Here is a 17,851-nt window from a genome sequence, read left to right on the forward strand (position 1 = left end):
CTTATATATTGCCATTTTCAATTGTGCATTCATTTTATTAACAATCACATTCTTAACTAATGCAAATAAAATGCTGCTTGTCAGACAACCCTGCTTCATCCAATGTTCTATTTTTATTTCTTCACTTAACAATCCATTCAATATTATTCTTACATTATTGCTCTTACATTATTCTCATACACTGGTATAATTGCTTTTATTATTCTATCAGTTATATTGTAGTCTTGTAATACATTCTATAACTCACCATATTGTACTCTTTCAAATAATTTACTCATGTCTCCTATCATAACTTTAGTTTTTTATAATGTCATCTATAACTTTGCTTAGTATCAATTATATATCTTGACTTCCTTTGCCTTTCTTCCAAAAATTGCACATTCAAGCAACTCTATCTGATTATGCCTAAAATTTTCAGAATCCCAAAGATTAATTCTAATTTGAATGACCCATCATTAAGACCAATTGTTGCAGCAGGTGGGTCATGTACTGAACCATTGGCCAAGTACATAGATTTCAAGCTTAAGAATATCTTGATGGATTTCGGTCACATTTTGAAAGACTCCTGGGACTTGCTCGATAAACGTTGCTCAGTGAACAATATCGATTAATGTGTGTTTCCTACTTGTGATATTAAACGTTTATTTTCAGTTACTACTCACAAAGAAGGTCTGTTGTGGTTTGGGGATATGATTTCCAGGCATAGTAATATGACTTCAACAAAGGTAGATCTCTTGCAAGAGTTGATGGAAATGGTTTTAAATAACTTTTTAACCTTTAATGGGGAAATTTTCAAGCAAAAGCTAGGTGTGGCTATGGAGGCTGCTTGCACCCCCATATTTGCAAACACAGTGCTTCTAAAATGAGAGCTGGATATGTTTTTTAAAATGCCATCATTTGAAAAATCTGTTGGGTACTTCAGATACCTGGATGATCTGCTTATTATTTGGAAGGGCAATGACGAACAGTTTGCTTATTTTTTGAGAGAGTTGGAAGGATTTACAGACTTTTTGCAGTTCACTTATACTGTGAACAAAGACAAGGTGAATTACTTAGACTTTGAGATTTCATGGTCTTTTGTAGGTGGATTTGAGACTAGAATTTACAGAAAACCTGCATTCTGTAATTCTTTCTTATTTTTTAAAAGTTGTCATCCATTCCACGAAGAGAGAGAGATCGTGAAGAGTCAATTCATTAGAATTTCTAGACTGACTTCTAATGACAACGAATGTCTAAGAGAGTTTCATTTTCTTAAGAACATGTTTTAGGAATGTGGATATCCTACTGATTTGTTGAACAATCTTCATCATGAGATATTAGAAAAAGAGGAAAGATATCTATGCCCCTATTATAACATACAGTCTTTGTGGTGGCCAGGAATTTAACAGTGGCTACACTGTGCCTCATGACACTAGTAATAATATGGTGTTAAATTACACCGTTGATGTCAAAAATATAGAAGGCATTATTTGGAAGAGCTGGGACATTTTTCAGAGCCACAATGACACTAGGAAATTGGGCAATATAGTACTTACTTTTATGTACAGAAACAAACTGAATATACATATATATATATATATATATATATATATATATATATATATATATTTATGGGATCAGTACTGATCCCCGAAAGAACTTTTAACTGAAGCGCAAACAGCCGGGCATATGTCTGCGAAAGTGCTTTTTACCGAAAAGCACTTTCGCAGAAGTATGCCTGCAGCTAGAGGGAGTTGTGGGAGAATGACTGTTGCGGAGATCATCCTACGGTGCAGATAAGGGAATATTCCCTTTTCCTCACTGTAGTGCCATCTCAGAGTGAGACTATTAAAATAGGGGGGTGTGGGGGGTGCAGGGGGGCTTGCCCCCTGCATAAAAGTAGATGTATTGTTTTTTTTTTTGTTTTTTTTTTAACGCACTTTAATGAAAGAGCTTTTTCGGTGAACGCACTTTTGTTAAAGTGTGCTTCGTGAGTGTGGATTCGGACTATTGGACTATCATTCAATAGTCCTAGAGATATATATATATATATATATATATATATATAAAATATACATACACATACATACAGAGAGAAAGAGAGAGAGAGAGAGATGCATATTAATATAGGTATACCATAACCTGCTGATACACAAACCAGAACAGAGTCTGATGTTTAAACGTAACACACTAGTCACAGTAGTGTATCTAGGGTTGGGCAAGAGGGGCAGCTGCCCCGGTTTCAAAGTGCTGTGCATGGCAAGTCATCAGGTGATTTCAATCTCTCTTTAATGTGATACCAGCTTTAAAAAGCTGCTATTGAATTTGCAGTCAAAGCTGAGTGCTGTAGCACTCCATGTGTGGTCTAAACAGCAGCATTATTTTTAGAAGCAATGTTTGTCATGTGATATGACATGCAGTTTATATAGTTTTCTAGGCCTTATTGGTCTGGTCATAAAATGACTGCTTAATTTTTGTCATCCCATTAGGTTTTAATTCAAAAATATATCCACTGCTGATTCTGAAGAAAGCACTCACAGAAATGTAGAACATAAACATTAGATACCTACATATTACATGTTATTTATATTTATTTTCACAGGTTCTTACCTTATCAAACCTGCATCTGCAACCAGGAACACTGATTGAAGTTGAGGGATTTATGCAGCCTAACCCTGAACGGTAATGTACTTGTTTGCCAATAGCTGTCCCATTATGTGAATGTAGAAATAAATGCTGTTGCTAATATTTTTTCCCAATTCTGTAGAGGTCACTCAGCTGCAGTGGTGACTGGATTTGTTCATCTTATTTCTGGTGTATATTGCAATTAAAGCTGTCTGTACACATTGTAGCTGAACTGATGGATGCATAGACACAAAGCAATAACCCTAGGATGTTGCTACTGTTTCATGGATTGATTCAGGGTGTGGTGCAGTGAACCATGAGGTAATTCATCACAGTGTAGTCAGGATGATGCAGGAGATGTTCACTAACTGGTGCAAACAGCACTGAGCTGAACCAATGTTAATGCACAACAGAGCAGCCTGGAGTATGCAGGCAGTGCATGGAGTGATGCAGGTAATGGTGCAGTGAATACAGCACAGTGCAGCCCGGATGATGCAGGAGCTGTTCACCGACTGACAAAACCAAATGCTAATACACCATGGAGCAACCTGGGTAATATAAACAGTATGATTTGCACAACAGCACAGGTGCAACAAAGACTGAGCTTTATTTTAGTTCAGGTGATTTTAGTTAGTCAATATGCAATTTATGAGCAAGTAGCTTCTGTTTCATAACACTGCACATACACAGATGCAATGAAATGTAGTGCGTGCGTGTACGTGTATGTGTGTGTGTGTGTGTGTGTGTGTGTGTGTGTGTGTGTGTGTGTGTGTGTGTGTGTGTGTGTGTGTCAATGCACACAAGACAGTCTGTGTAACAGTGTAAGTGAATTGATATGTGCTGTTCAGTTGCTAAGGGACAGTATGCTACATGCTTTCAGTCAGATCAGAAGAGACCATGATAAGGGAACTTGTCCATTTCTCTACTATCGTCTGATCTCGGATTGATACATTTAAAGCTGATTGCTATTGGGGTAGAGGTGGGGCCGGGGGTGGTAGGCTTCTCCCCTATAACAACTCTCACTTTGAAGATTTTTAGACAATTTAATATGTCTATGTGTTTCCCAGTTGCTGTGATGGATTGAGTTCTAATGTACTGAATAATCAATCTAAGGCAGCTCAGTGATTGCACATATAATACTTCAGCATAATATGTGGGATTATGTGTAGAATCACATATAATTCCTCAATATGATTTAATTAAAGTATCTTGTTAAGGGCTGTAAAAACCTACAACTGTCTTTTCACTTGTGATTCAGAAGAGATGTAAAATGTGAAACTAAATAAAACCAATGATTGATTTTAGTAAAACTATAGAAATGGTGTAAAATTTGAAAAAGATACATAAAATCTTTAATATGTTCATCGTGTTTCACTGTTGCAGTCATTACACTTGGGATATCCTGCTGGCAGGCTACCCGCAGTCGGCTTGAATTTCAAAGTCCTGGTCTGTCGTCGGTTGCTGTCACCTCTTCCCTGACGTCAGAGCACCAGGGGTATAAAAGATGCAACCGATGCCATTTTCTTCAGTCTTTCTTGCCGCGCGGTGCCTGAAGCAAAAGCAGTTTGCAAGTGCCGGTCGGTCGACTCCTGAGATTTTCGAAATTGAATTTCAGATCCAAAGTCTTCTATAAAGCTAAGTACCCCATTGGGGAAACTTTTTTCTCGCTCCAGACCGATGTCAGAAAAAGTTAATAATTGTATTTCTTGTGGGAATCAAATACCTCATAAGGATTTTCATTCTTACTGTATTCCTTGCCTAGGCCCTGACCAGGACGTTGCTAGCTTTCGGTTTTGTGCTAGATTTAACCAACGCACTATTAAGCATCAGTACGATTTTGCTTTTCATTACTTTGGCCAAAAGTTTAACTATATAATGCCGTCAGAACAACCGACGACCGGAATTCATAAAAAGCTCAAGGAGAAAGAAAAGGACAGGCATCCGATGTCCAAAACCGACGACAAAGCCTCTTCTAGGCCAGTCACTGGTTCACCGGTGCTTAGTGAGGTGCTTTCGCAGCCCCTGACACCGGCTACCTCAGAGCCACAGGCCACCTCCGACTCCCACGTGGAGACAACTAGGCCTCTGGATACTCAACGTATTGGCCCTTCGGAAACTAATCCCTCAAATGGGTCCAGAGCCGCTGAGCAGGCATCGGCTTCTGAGGATGTTTTCAGGCCTACACAGCTTTATATCAAGCCTACTTCAGCATCCAAGACAAAGTCTAAACCAGTTTTAAAGACAAGGAAACAAGTATAGCATTCTCCAGAACAGACTTCCATGCCTAAGAAACAGATGCTCAAAATGGCCAAAGACCTAATTACTTTGATCAGGGATTCCCATCCCCCTCCTGATAAGAGGCCTAGGCAAGATACTGAATATAATTCCTCTGATCAGGTTTCCATTTCCTCTGATTCCTCTTCAGAACAGGGATATTCTATTCCTCCCTATGAGGATTCTGATGCTGAAGAATCTATTCCTTCAGCTTCTCCTCCTGAGGATTACTCATTTGGGGAAACCCTGCATACCATGAGGGAGCATTTCCACTGGGAGAGCCAAGATTATTCAGATTCTAAGAAAAGGCTTATAGACTTTCTTCTACTACCTCAGCACAGACCTCTTGCAATTCCACCTGTTCTAGACATTGTAGATGATGTATTTTCAGAGTCCGGCCTGTCTTCTGACTCTTTACCTCCTGCACCTGTTAAGCCGGACAGATACTACAGGGTTCCAGATTCTCATAAATTTCTATATAAAAACCCCACTGCTGACCCAGAAACTATCTCTCAGGGTCCCAAAGGGGTCAAGGCTGCTACTGCTAAAAACCCTGTCCCTTCAGACAGAGATTCTAGGGCACTGGACAGATGGGGGAAAAAGTCTACACTTCTGCTACCTTGGCTGTAAGGGCTTTAAATTGTCAGTTTCATATGCTCAAATATCAGCAATGCTTAATGTCTTTGTTAAAACAGAAAATGCTAACAAATTCTGAATGTTCTGAGAACAAAGAATTGCAGGATTTATTGCATGCAGCTGAACAAGTGGGAAAACATACTTTGCAATGTGGTTATGATTCATAAGAGGCCTCTTGCAGGGCCGCTGTAACAGGTTCTGTTATTAGAAGGCATGCTTGGTTAAAGGAACAGACTCTGCCTGATCATGTTAAAGCTAAATTATTGGATGCTCCATTACAGCATGATACTTTGTTTGGTGTTAAGGCAGAAGAGGTGTTGAAGAAAATGGAGGATAAAGCTAAATCTATGCAGACAGTGAAGGATTTCTTACAGGTACAGCCACTCAGATTTAGCAGGAACTGGCTTTCTAAAAATTGGTCCTTTCCCGTGTCAAACAGGCCACAAAGAGGCCGATACAGATGCTCTAGAGGCAGGCAACAGCCCCAGGGCTCATACAGGCCCAAACAATGGGGTGCTTCTACCTCCAAAAGCGGAGAAGACAAATCACAGCCATATAGGAAACAGTCCCAATGACTTCCCTCTGCCAATGCCAAGCAGTTCTCTCTTGGCAGCAACCTTAGGGGGAAAGCTAGCACTTTTTTCACAAAACTGGCACACGATCACACAGGACAAATGGGTCCTAAACATAGTCTCTCAGGGCTACAGGTTCCACTTTCGCACCCTTCCAAAGGAAAAAGGTATGCCAGACCTGCCACACAATCAATGGGCAGAGGCACAAAAACAAGTTTCATCTCTCATGGACATGGGGGCTATTCAGCCAGTGCCACAACAAGAGCAGGGACAAGGATTTTACTCAAGACTTTTCTTAGTACCAAGAAAGGACAAAGCATGGAGACCAATTCTGGGCCTGTCTATTCTAAATACATTTCTGGACGTTCCAAAATTCAAAATGTTGACTCTGCAGCAGCTTCTTCCCGTGCTGGGCAAGAAGGCTTGGCTTGTAACTTTGGACCTCAAAGAGGCATACCTGCATGTCCCACTCAGACAATCTTGCAGAAGATACCTCAGATTCATAGCTGGCTCAATGCACTACCAATTCTCTGCACTGCCCTTTGGCTTATCTACTGCGCCCAGGGTCTTCACAAAATGCCTGGTGCCAGTAATTGCATTTTGCAGACAAAGAGGAATTCAAATATATCCCTACTTGGACGACTGCCTTATTCAAGCAGAGACCAAAGACATTCTGTTAAAGCATCTGGCATTTGTAAAAAGATTACTAATTTGCCTAGGGTACACAGTAAACAAAAAGAAATCAAAACTAGTACCCTCTCAAGAGATAATATTCCTGGGTGCAAGCTTAAATACAACTGCCCAGATGACTTATCTCATGCCAGACAAACAAAGGCAACTGACTTCTTACTTAGAAAGCATGGCAACAAAGACCCAGTTATCTGCAAGAAAAATTCTGCAGGCTCTGGGCTACATGGCCTCCTGCATTCTGCTAATTCCATATGCAAGACTGCATATGAGGAAACTACAATGATATCTAAAAAGTGTTTGGACTCAACATTGCCACAGTCTGGAATCATTAATTTCACTCATTCTAAGCCTGCAACAGGAGTTTCAATGGTGGGCACAGGCCTGTCACCACAACAAGGGACAGCCATTCACTTTACCCACAGCCAGGCACACACTAACAACAGATGCATCAGATTATGCCTGGGGGGCCCACATGGCAGGAAAATGTATTCAGGGCACATGGCCCCCAAGCCAAAGACATCTTCACATCAATCAAAAAGAGATGCTAGCTGTACAAAATGCCCTGGCAGCCTTCAAGGACCTACTTCATCCAGGACAGCTGCTGATAAAGATGGACAACACCACCATTATGTGGTACATAAACAAGCAGGGGGGCATGCATTCCTACACCCTCTGCAGACAAGCCATGATTTTGTGGAACACAGCATTGACCTACCAAGTACACCTCCAAGCACAATTCCTGCCAGGAAAAACAAATGCTCTGGCAGACAAACTAAGCAAAAACCTCATGGATCCTCAAGAGTGGAAACTAGATCCACAAATCTTCAGCATGATAACAAGGAAATGGGGATGCCCAGATATAGATCTTTTTGCCTCCCCTCACAGCTGCCAACTTCAGAGATTCAGCAGAAGGACTTATCACAAACAAGCATGGAAAGTGGATGCCTTGTCATTCAGCTGGAACAACCTTACAGTATATGCCTTTCCTCCACTGCCCCTTCTCCCAAAGGTACTCCTAAAGGTCAGACAAGAGAAGTCAAAAATGATACTAATTGCTTCAGATTGGCCACGCCAACACTGGTACCCAATCTTAAGGAGCTTGTCTCAAGCCCCAGCCTGGACATTGCCTTAAATTCCTCATTTGCTGACCCAACAAAACAATCAGATCCTGCACAGCCAACTCAGAACCCTAAATCTAGCTGTATGGCGGATAGTGTGACCATTCAGAATACATCTCTCTCTAAAGCAGTTATGGATGTTATTTTGGAGGCCAGGAGGCCCAGCACCAGGAAATCTTATGCAGGAAAATGGAAGAGATTCTGTGCTTGGAACCAGGCACAAGGAATTGACATGCTTGTACCAGATATTCCTCAGATTTTACAATACCTAACTGAGATGCTGGACAAAGGCCTATCCTTCTCATCAATTAAGATCCTTGCCTCTGCCATTTCAGCTCATTACAATACAGAACCACCAAATTTTTCACATCCATTGCTTAGGCAGTTCCTCAGGGGGGCCAAAAACATAAGACCTCTAAGGAGAGCACCAATACTTGCATGGGACCTCAATTTTGTCTTGGAAAAACTCACACTGCCTCCTTTTGAGCAAGCCAATACAGCTGATATTAAATTCTTATCACAGAAAACAGCTCTGCTCCTAGCAATAACTTCAGCAAGATGAGTCTCAGAGTTACAGACATTAATGGCTGTGGAACCTTTTATTATCTTCCATCTGGACAGGGTTTCTCTAAGGACAAACCCAACATTTATGCCTAAGGTAGTGTCCAGTGTGGCTCTTAACCAAACCATTCATTTGCCTACTTTTTATCCAAACCCACAGAATAAAGGGGAGAGACTTCTGCATTCTTTGGACATACACAGACAGCTACGCTTCTACTTGGACAAAACTAAAGTTTTCAGAAAGACTGAGCAGCTTTTAGTGGCATATGCTGCAGGATCACAAGGAAAGGCTATCTCAAAGCAGACTATTTCAAAATGGATAGGACACTACATTCATTTCTGCTATTCACAACATGGAAAATCAGTGCCTAATGGCATTAGACCACATTTTACCAGGGCAGCAGCCACCTCAGCAGCCTTCCTCAGAGGAGTACCAACCAAGGATATTTCGAAGGCTGCAACTTGGACTTCAGTGCACACTTTTACCAAGCACTACCACTTACCTCTTTACTCTAAATCCAGAGCAGGCTTTGCCACTGCAGTTCTGCAGGGCCTTATAGCCACTCCTAATGCTATTTAGACCCAGCTGCCCTACCTCAGCTTTGGGATTCAACCCAAGTGTAATGACTGCAGCAGTGAAACACGATGAACATAGTACAGTTGTGTACCTACCATAAATGTAGATGTTCGAGTGTAGTCACTGTTGCAGTCCAGGTTACCCACCCACCATCCCCCTTCTTTGTTGGGACTTCTCTGTACTTCTCTATCCTATACAACCTATGTGGTGTATTTGCTTGTAGATGAAGGTTTTGGTTATGTTAGTGCATTATTTTATTAGCAATGTTTTTATAGCCTACCCTTTTGGGGGCACCTGACATCTGGGGCAAGAAAAACTGAAGGAAATGGTGTCGGCTGCATCTTTTATACCCCTGGCGCACTGACGTCAGGGAAGAGGCAACAGCAACCAATGCCAGACCAGGACTTTGGAATTCAGGCCGACTGTAGGTAGCCTGCCAGCAGGATAACCCAAGTGTAATGACTGCAACAGTGAATACACTCGAACATCTATATTTATGGTAAGTGTACACAGCTGTACTTTTCCTTTCAGTGAATATGCAGCAAACTGTAAAAATGTGTAAAAAAAACCCTATATAAAACATGCAGCTGCCTTACTGAAAGATGGTGAAAAAAACTTTATGATCGGATATAATGTCAGGATATTTAGTTCTCAAACTGCACTCCCCAGTTTCTTCAATTAAAGAATTTTATTTATTCAATGACAAACACTTTTGGCTGACAGTATATTTATTTACTTACTTATTTATTTATTTAGTCACATTTGTTAACCGGGTTAGTCCAGGTGAGCCAGGGGCCCATTTTCAGTGGAGACCCATGGAGAAAAGCTCCAGAAAATTAACAGTTATTACAAAAGTTTCAAAGATATAATCAACAGATAACATAATATAAGTCTACTAACACATAATAGCATGACATAACATAAGTTTATTAACAGGTAACAAATCTATAAATATTAAAGAAGCACAGTATGAAATTCAGTGGCATAGCATACCTGAGGTCATTCCAATGTACAGAGAGTCAATAGTAATACAATAAGCTATTGTTATTATTATTATTATTATTATGTTATTATTATTATTGTTATTATTATTATTATTAAGTTTTTTATACATTTAAAAATAGGAGAAAGAGGGAAAAGTGACAGAAGGTGCAGGTTATACGAGGGAAAAGAAATGATGTAGATACAAAGGGAGAATAAGTCAAGTGGGAGGTTGACAAGGGCAGGACAAAGACTTTTGTAGATAAAGTTTAAGTTCTTCTTCGTACAGGTATTTTTGAGGAGGGCTTCTTATACTGAGAGGGAGAAAGTTCCAAGAATGGGCAATGGAGTATTTATAAAGGGACTTTCCAGTGTTTTTATTGGGTTTATATATGTCAAGGGTGTTTGCTTGTAGTATGGAGGTGGTGTTGGGGGTTTAGTATGACAGTAGTTTAGAGATGGAGAGGCAGAAAGAGGAATTATTCAGGATAGAGTGTGCAATATGCAATTGAGAAAGTAGTAGTTCTTTAGGGAATTCAGGCCATTGAAGTGTCTTGGGGGTGAGGCAGTGATGGGATTTGTATGGAAGATTGGAGGCAAATCTGGCTATTTTGTTATATGGTTGCTCTAGTTTAGAGAGAAGAGATGTCTGAATATTAGTAAGGATGGGGGCAGTTTAAAGAAGACAGGATAGAAGGAGTGAATGAGCTAGGGAGGGTTTGGAGAAGGGTGTAAGAAATTGTTGATTGCGATAGAGAAGGCCAAGTTTTCGGTGGCTTGTTTTTATTCATTGCTGGATATGTATATCGAATTTTAGTTCATCATCAATGATTACTCCAAGTAGTTTGGTATGCGGTTCAGGTTTGATAACGGTGTTGTTGAGGGAGGTGATAGAGAAGGAGGGTTTGTGCAGAGCAAGTGTTTTAAGAAGAAAAGGAGGAGTTTAGGTTTTTTTGGATTTAGTATGGGTTGATTATCAGAAAACTAGGTTTCGACAGAGGAGAAGCTGTGTTGAGTGAGAGCTAGATGTTCAGAAATGCTGTCGGCAGAGGTGATATGATAGTGGAATCGTCCGCATATTGTAGAATTGTTGAGAGGTTAATAACAGAGTGAAGTTTGTTTGTGAAAATATTGAACAGGAGGGGGCCAGGGATTGATCCTTGAGGGATGCCAGTGTTTACTGGGAGGAAAGGGGATAGGACAGTTTGCCAGTGAATGGATTGCTGGCTGCCGGAAAGGTAGCTAGAAAGCCAGTTAACAGAGGAGATAGAGAGATGAAGGTCAGAGAGTTTAGTTAGAAGTTTGGAATGGGAGACTGTTTGAAAGGCCTTAGACAGATCAAGGAATGAACAGGAGATGAGACTTCAGCTACTATCTGGGTGAAAGAGAGTAGTGCAATGGCTGTACTATGGTAGAGTCTAAAGCCATTTTGGATGGGAGTTAGGAGGTTGTTGTCAAGAATTTGTTTGATTAACTGAGTATGGATGCATTTCCCAGGATTTTGGATGAGGGGACAGGATAGCAATGGCTCGGAAGTTAGAAGAATCAGTAGAGTTTCCACCTCTGTGTAGAGGGATTGTATAAAAGGATTTCCTTATGTCTGGGACATAGACTTCAGAAATGGAATGATTGACAAGTATAGACTATATAGAATATATATAATACTATAGTTTAGTTGTGTGTCTATATATATATATATATATATATATATATATATATATATATATATATATATATATATATATATCTAGAGATAGAGAGAGAGTTCCCCTTCAGAAGGTCAAAAGGCTGAAATCTCAAAATGCATATGGCCGAAGCCATATGCTCGAATTTCAGAAGCTCGACCTTCTGAAACGAACCATAAAAAAAAAAATAAATAAATAAAAAAAGTTTATGCAGGGGAGCAAGCCCCCCTGAACCCCACCACATCCCCCGCTACTTAATTATACCAATTCCAAGATTGCACTACAGCGAAGAAAGGGAAATCTCCTGTATACATACATACATATATATATATATATATATATATATATATATATATATATATATGTGTGTGTGTGTGTGTGTGTGTATGTATCTATCTATATATATATAGAGAGAGAGAGAGAGAGAGAGAGAGAGAGATATTTACATACATATGTAAATGTATTTGAGGATGAATACACTGGAGTGATGAATCCTAGGTGTTGACATCCATCCTGCAAAGATTGAGGTTGCTTAGCAAAACTGCCATAAAACATTACAGTACGTCTGTTTCATTTCAAAGAGTAAATAATTGCAACTTTGCTGTGCCAGACTGCTTTGACTGGCCACAGTGTGCACCATAAAATCAAGAATGGGTTGTAGCTTTAGTTTTTTTTTTATATAAACCAGATAAGCCCACCTATAAACCAGATAAGCTCACCTGACAAAACTGTTACTTTTCATGAGCAACTTGGGAGCAATATCTGATTTAATGACTTCTGCAGAAGCATAGAGGAGACAAAGACTAAAGGATGTGGTCTCTGGACTACAGGAAGAAGCTTGTTAACAGCTCATGGCCTTTAACCTCTGCACTAACTGCTACATTAACACCACTATGTTGGTATGGAATTTTACATGTAACCAGCAGCCATTCCAAACCACTCATGACAGAAGTAACATAATCACAAAGTTAACATTTACATGAAGCAAACAGCATTATTCAGAGGTGGTTATTAGGCTTGCAGTCTCATATATCATTAAAGGCTATAACCCAAATTCCCAGATACCCCAAGCACTGTCTGGTTAAATGATTTGTTCAAGGCCATACATTAGGGAAATGAGGGATGAGGAATCAAACTCTGTACCTCATGAACTACAGCTCACAGATTAATTTCCTAGAGGATCCCCATGTCACTGGGGTCAAGACCAACATAATGGGCACTGCATCATTTTAACTAAAAAGATAAGTTACATACTACCTTATTTTATTTATTTGGTTGATTTTTACTGGTAATGTCCAATTGGACATTGCCCGTTTTCAGTGGAATCCAAGGGAAAACAGCTCCAAAGTAATATCTGCAAATGACAATAATAAATGCGAGATACATGTTTTGCCAAATTACATAGAGAATTAGATAAAAAAAAAAAAAAACAAGTATAAATGCAGAGAAGGTGAAAGAGAACAGGTTATAGTGGTTTTCGCACATGTGGAGGAAAGCAGAAAACAATCTGGTTTCAAAGATTTCAGCCAGACAGGGAAACAGCAAGAGGAAACACTGACTTCCTGCAAAAAGGTGGATGGATTGCATGAAAGAAGACCCCTAATAGGCATGACCATTGAAGAAGTTATGCCAAGTATGTTACACTGAAGTAGTAGTGCAGAAGTGGGAAGTGGGATCTTCATCTGCATAGCAAAGTGAGTAAATAAATAGAAACATTGTAAACAAAGCATTGTCCATATGTTTGTTTTGTGTGGGATATATATGTTTGGGCAATGATGTAAACAACCACTCTGAAGAAGCCAGATTGCTGGCGAAAGCGCTTAGTCGTTTATTGATTTTTTATCAGTAAAAAGCTTTAATAAATTCATGCTGTTTTAAGATCTAAGGAGTGTCCTTGGTGTCAGTATCCACACAACGCTGCTATATTGAAAGTGAATTGTGCCTTGCGGTGTTTTCGTTTATTAGTACTAGGCTAATTGCCCTTGCGAGTCATTGTAAGCCTAGCCAATTATCCTTTGTGAGATTCAAACCCTGCACCTTGTGTTTGTAAGGCAAACACCTTAACCATTAGGCCATCCTCCCAACTGAGAATGAGAGAAAAATCATTTACACTGCCTACCTTGACCTGGCCAAAGCATTTGACACAATACCCCACTTGGGATTTCTTGAACAATTCAAGATGTTAGGTACAAATTCGTATGTCACCCGGTGGATAGCAAGCTGGCCCACAGACAGGACCCAGGAAGTTAGAACTGGGACATCAACCTCTACAGAGAGCCCAGTCACAAGTGGAGGTTAGGTACAAATCCGTATGTCACCCGGTGGATAACCAACTGGTCCACAGACAGGACCCAGGAAGTTAGAACTGGAATATCAACCTCTACAAAGAGCCCAGTCACAAGTGGAGTCTCTCAGGGATCAGTCCTTGAACAGTTTCTTTTTGGCATTTACTTCTCAGAAGTCAAGGTCAATGTCAGTGGTCTCTGGCTGACTAAATTTGCAGATGATTGCAAATTAGGATCTGTCACTGAATCTCACACTGGCACAAATGTTCTTCAGGAGGGGCTGACAAAGACAAACAACTGGTGTCAGAGCCATGGAGTAAAACTAAATGCCAAGAATGTGTAACACTATCTTTTGGGAAGTCATCCATCCCTGGTAACTATCATATTGACAACACACCCCTTAGAGTTGACCAAGTAGTCAGGAACTTAGGGACACACATAGATTGTAATCTAGCCTTTGACCATCATGTGTCTACAGTGGTGAGGAAATCATTCTATGTTGCGCAACTTATAAATAAAGGTATCGCATCTAAGTCCAAGGAAGTCATTGTTCCGCTGTATTCGGCATTCATCAGACCTATCACTGAGTACAATGCCCCCTTTGGTATGTACCTAAACATGCATATCCAGCAATTGGAATGTTCACAGAGGTTCCTCACTAAAAGAACACAGGGCATAAGTAAAATGTCCTATGCAGACGGCCTCAAGGTCCTATCCCTGTATTCTTTCTCTTACAGGCTTTTGAGGGGAGATCTATGCCTGGCAAACAAGGCATTGTCAGACCCCAATCTGATGGACCTCCTACATATCCACAAAACAAACAGCACCAACATTACCCATTCTAAAGATTTAAACCTTGCCTGTGATATAAATAGGACCTGATGGAGAGATAGGTATGTATACCAGAGACTACTCTGTTTATAGAACAAGCTCCCCATCCATGTGAAACAGAGTTCCTCCCTTACCCAATTCAAGTGCAACTTGGACAACTGGATGGGAAACTGGAATTTCATCACAGGTTTGGCACCTATGTCTCTAATGGACACAGGCAACCTGTAAATGGTTCCTCTTCCAGGGCCCTTGCATACATTTATCAAGGGTATCAGAACTTGTCACAGATTTGGGATGCAAGGCTAAGCTTACAAAGAGCCCTGTGGTCATTAACCTAGTAAACTCTTAAAACCTGTGAACAGAATGACAATGCCAGGTAGAAAAACTTGAGCTAATTCTTTTAGGCACTTCAAGGATGCACTGGGATATTAGTAAGTGGTAAATAAGGAAATAGCTTAGAAAGAGCAAAGCATAGGGTGCATAAACTTGTAGGGGAAAGAGGGTATTAAAGAGGAGTGATGGGTTTCATGGGTTATGTTTTAAGGGAAGTGCGGAATAGAGATTCTATTAAGGAGTAACAAAGGATCTAGTTTGATAGGATGGACTACAGGAGGCAGTAACTCAGAGGAAAAGGGTTATGTATTTATTTTTTTATTAGGTTCAGGACTGGCCTTTGGTCAACTGGTGCCCTAGGCAAAAGGTCTCCACAGTGTCTCCCAGCACCACCCTGTGCCCCCACGCTGGCCTACCTGCACCATCCAAATCACTGGAAAAGTGCCCCTGCTAGAGTGGCACCCAAGGTGGATGCCTAGTTGGCCTATGCCTAAGACCAGCTATGCTTACATTTATAGGTAAATACTAAGCTAGCTGCCCTTGTGGGTCATTTTAAGCCTAGCTAATTTCCCTCAAAGATGAGAATTAAACCTTGTAGCTTGTGTATGTGAGCTAAACAGTTTAACCATCACACCAGCCCACAAACTCCCTGTTAGTTTTCAACCTGCAGCTGACTTACACATCTTTGCTAATGAGGTATGGGGACTAGTTCAGAGACTGTTTTCAACTATGACCAGAGCCATGTTTCATGGATGATTTAGAAGATTGTTACATCCACAGAACAGTCATTTTTGCATTGTTTACATACAAAGATAGGTAAGTTATAATTTGGCACTGTATACATAGTCAATGCAGTTACTGTCCTAGTACACAGAAAAGTAAAAGAGCCTACAGAGTGTGGGTATAAGTATTCTAGCACACACATCGTTCAGTTACACGTCATTTGATTACTTTGATTATTTGATGTTTATCCATAATAATTAAGGGCAATACGAACATGAGTGGGCAGCTACAGTAATGGTCGTTACATGTTGATGGGATGAAGGGAAGATTTGTATTTATTATTTATCTGTTGTTGAAGATCAGGCGAGTCTACTGGATAAAATCATCTCTTTTCATGGGTGACACAGGAGCATTGTCTGATTAACTGACTTACTCAGATTCATAACACTAGGGAAATGGAAGTGGAAGGGATCAAACCCTGTTCCATAGGAAAGTGCTCAAAGCATTGCCCCTCTGTGCTGCCTTACATAGTCTTATATCTGTATTACTTGACTTGAGTGCATATGGCGCTATGTGTGTAGGTGAAATAATGGTGTACTGTTTATAAAAAAAAAACGGCTTAGTATTAACATATACAATCCGATATGCACATAAAACACAGGTCCAAGTACAATCCGATATGCACATAGTACACAGGTCTAAGTACAATCCGATAAGCACATAATACACAGGTCCACGTACAAGCCGATATGCACATAGTACACAGGACCAAGTACAATCTGATATGCACATAATACACAGGTCCAAGTACAATCTGATATGCACATAGTACACAGGTCCAAGTCCAATCCAATATGCACATAATACACAGGTCCAAGTACAATCCAATATGCACATAGTACACAGGTCCAAGTACAATCCGATATGTACATAATACACAGGTCCAAGTACAATCCAATATGCTGATAATACACAGGTCTAAGTACAATCCGATAAGCACATAATACACAGGTCCAAGTACAATCCAATATGCACATAATACACAGGCCTAAGTACAATCCGATATGCACATAATACACAGGTCCAAGTACAATCCGATATGCACATAATACACAAGTCCAAGTACAATCCAATATGCAGATAATACACAGGTCTAAGTACAATCCGATAAGCACATAATACACAGGTCCAAGTACAATCCAATATGCACATAATACACAGGCCTAAGTACAATCCGATATGCACATAACACACAGGTCCAAGTACAATTCGATATGCACATAATACACAGGTCTAAGTACAATCCGATATGCACATAACACACAGGTCCAAGTAAAATCCAATATACACATAATACACAGGTCTAAGTGCAATCCGATATGCACATAATACACAAGTCCAAGTACAATCCTATATGCACATAATACACAGGTCCAAGAGCAATACGATATGCACATAATACACAAGTCCAAGTACAATCCGATATGCACATAATACACAGGTCTAAGTACAATCCAATATGCACATAATTCACAGGTCTAAGTACAATCTGATATGCACATAATACACAGGTCCAAGTACAATTCAATATGCACATAATACACAGGTCCAAGTACAATCTGATATGCACATAGTACACAGGTCCAAGTACAATCTGATATGCACATAATACACAGGTCCAAGTACAATCTGATATGCACATAATACACAGGTCCAAGTACAATCCAATATGCACATAATACACAGGCCCATATACAATCTGATATGCACATAATACTCAGGTCCAAGTACAATCCGATATGCACATAATACACAGGTCCAAGTACAATCCAATATGCACATAATACACAGGTCCAAACAATCCAATATGCACATAGTACACAGGTCCAAGTACAATCCGATATGCACATAATACACAGGTCCAAGTACAATCCAATATGCACATAATACACAGGTCCAAGTACAATCCAATATGCACATA

At 40.1% G+C, this 17,851-nt stretch overlaps 1 protein-coding gene across 1 annotated transcript in view; it reads left to right on the plus strand.

Moving 5' to 3' along the window:
• Positions 1-17,851, plus strand: part of LOC122804751 (galectin-1-like) — a 146,000-nt gene that overhangs the window by 33,556 nt on the left and 94,593 nt on the right. Inside the window, exon 2 of the mRNA XM_044074816.1 lies at positions 2,582-2,661. Coding sequence (XP_043930751.1) covers positions 2,582-2,661 — 80 coding nt within the window. The remainder of the gene's footprint in view (positions 1-2,581; positions 2,662-17,851) is intronic.

The sequence above is a fragment of the Protopterus annectens genome, chromosome 6.part0 (genome assembly GCF_019279795.1).
Source record: "Protopterus annectens isolate FY-2018-M chromosome 6.part0, PAN1.0, whole genome shotgun sequence".
NCBI lineage: Eukaryota > Metazoa > Chordata > Ceratodontiformes > Protopteridae > Protopterus > Protopterus annectens.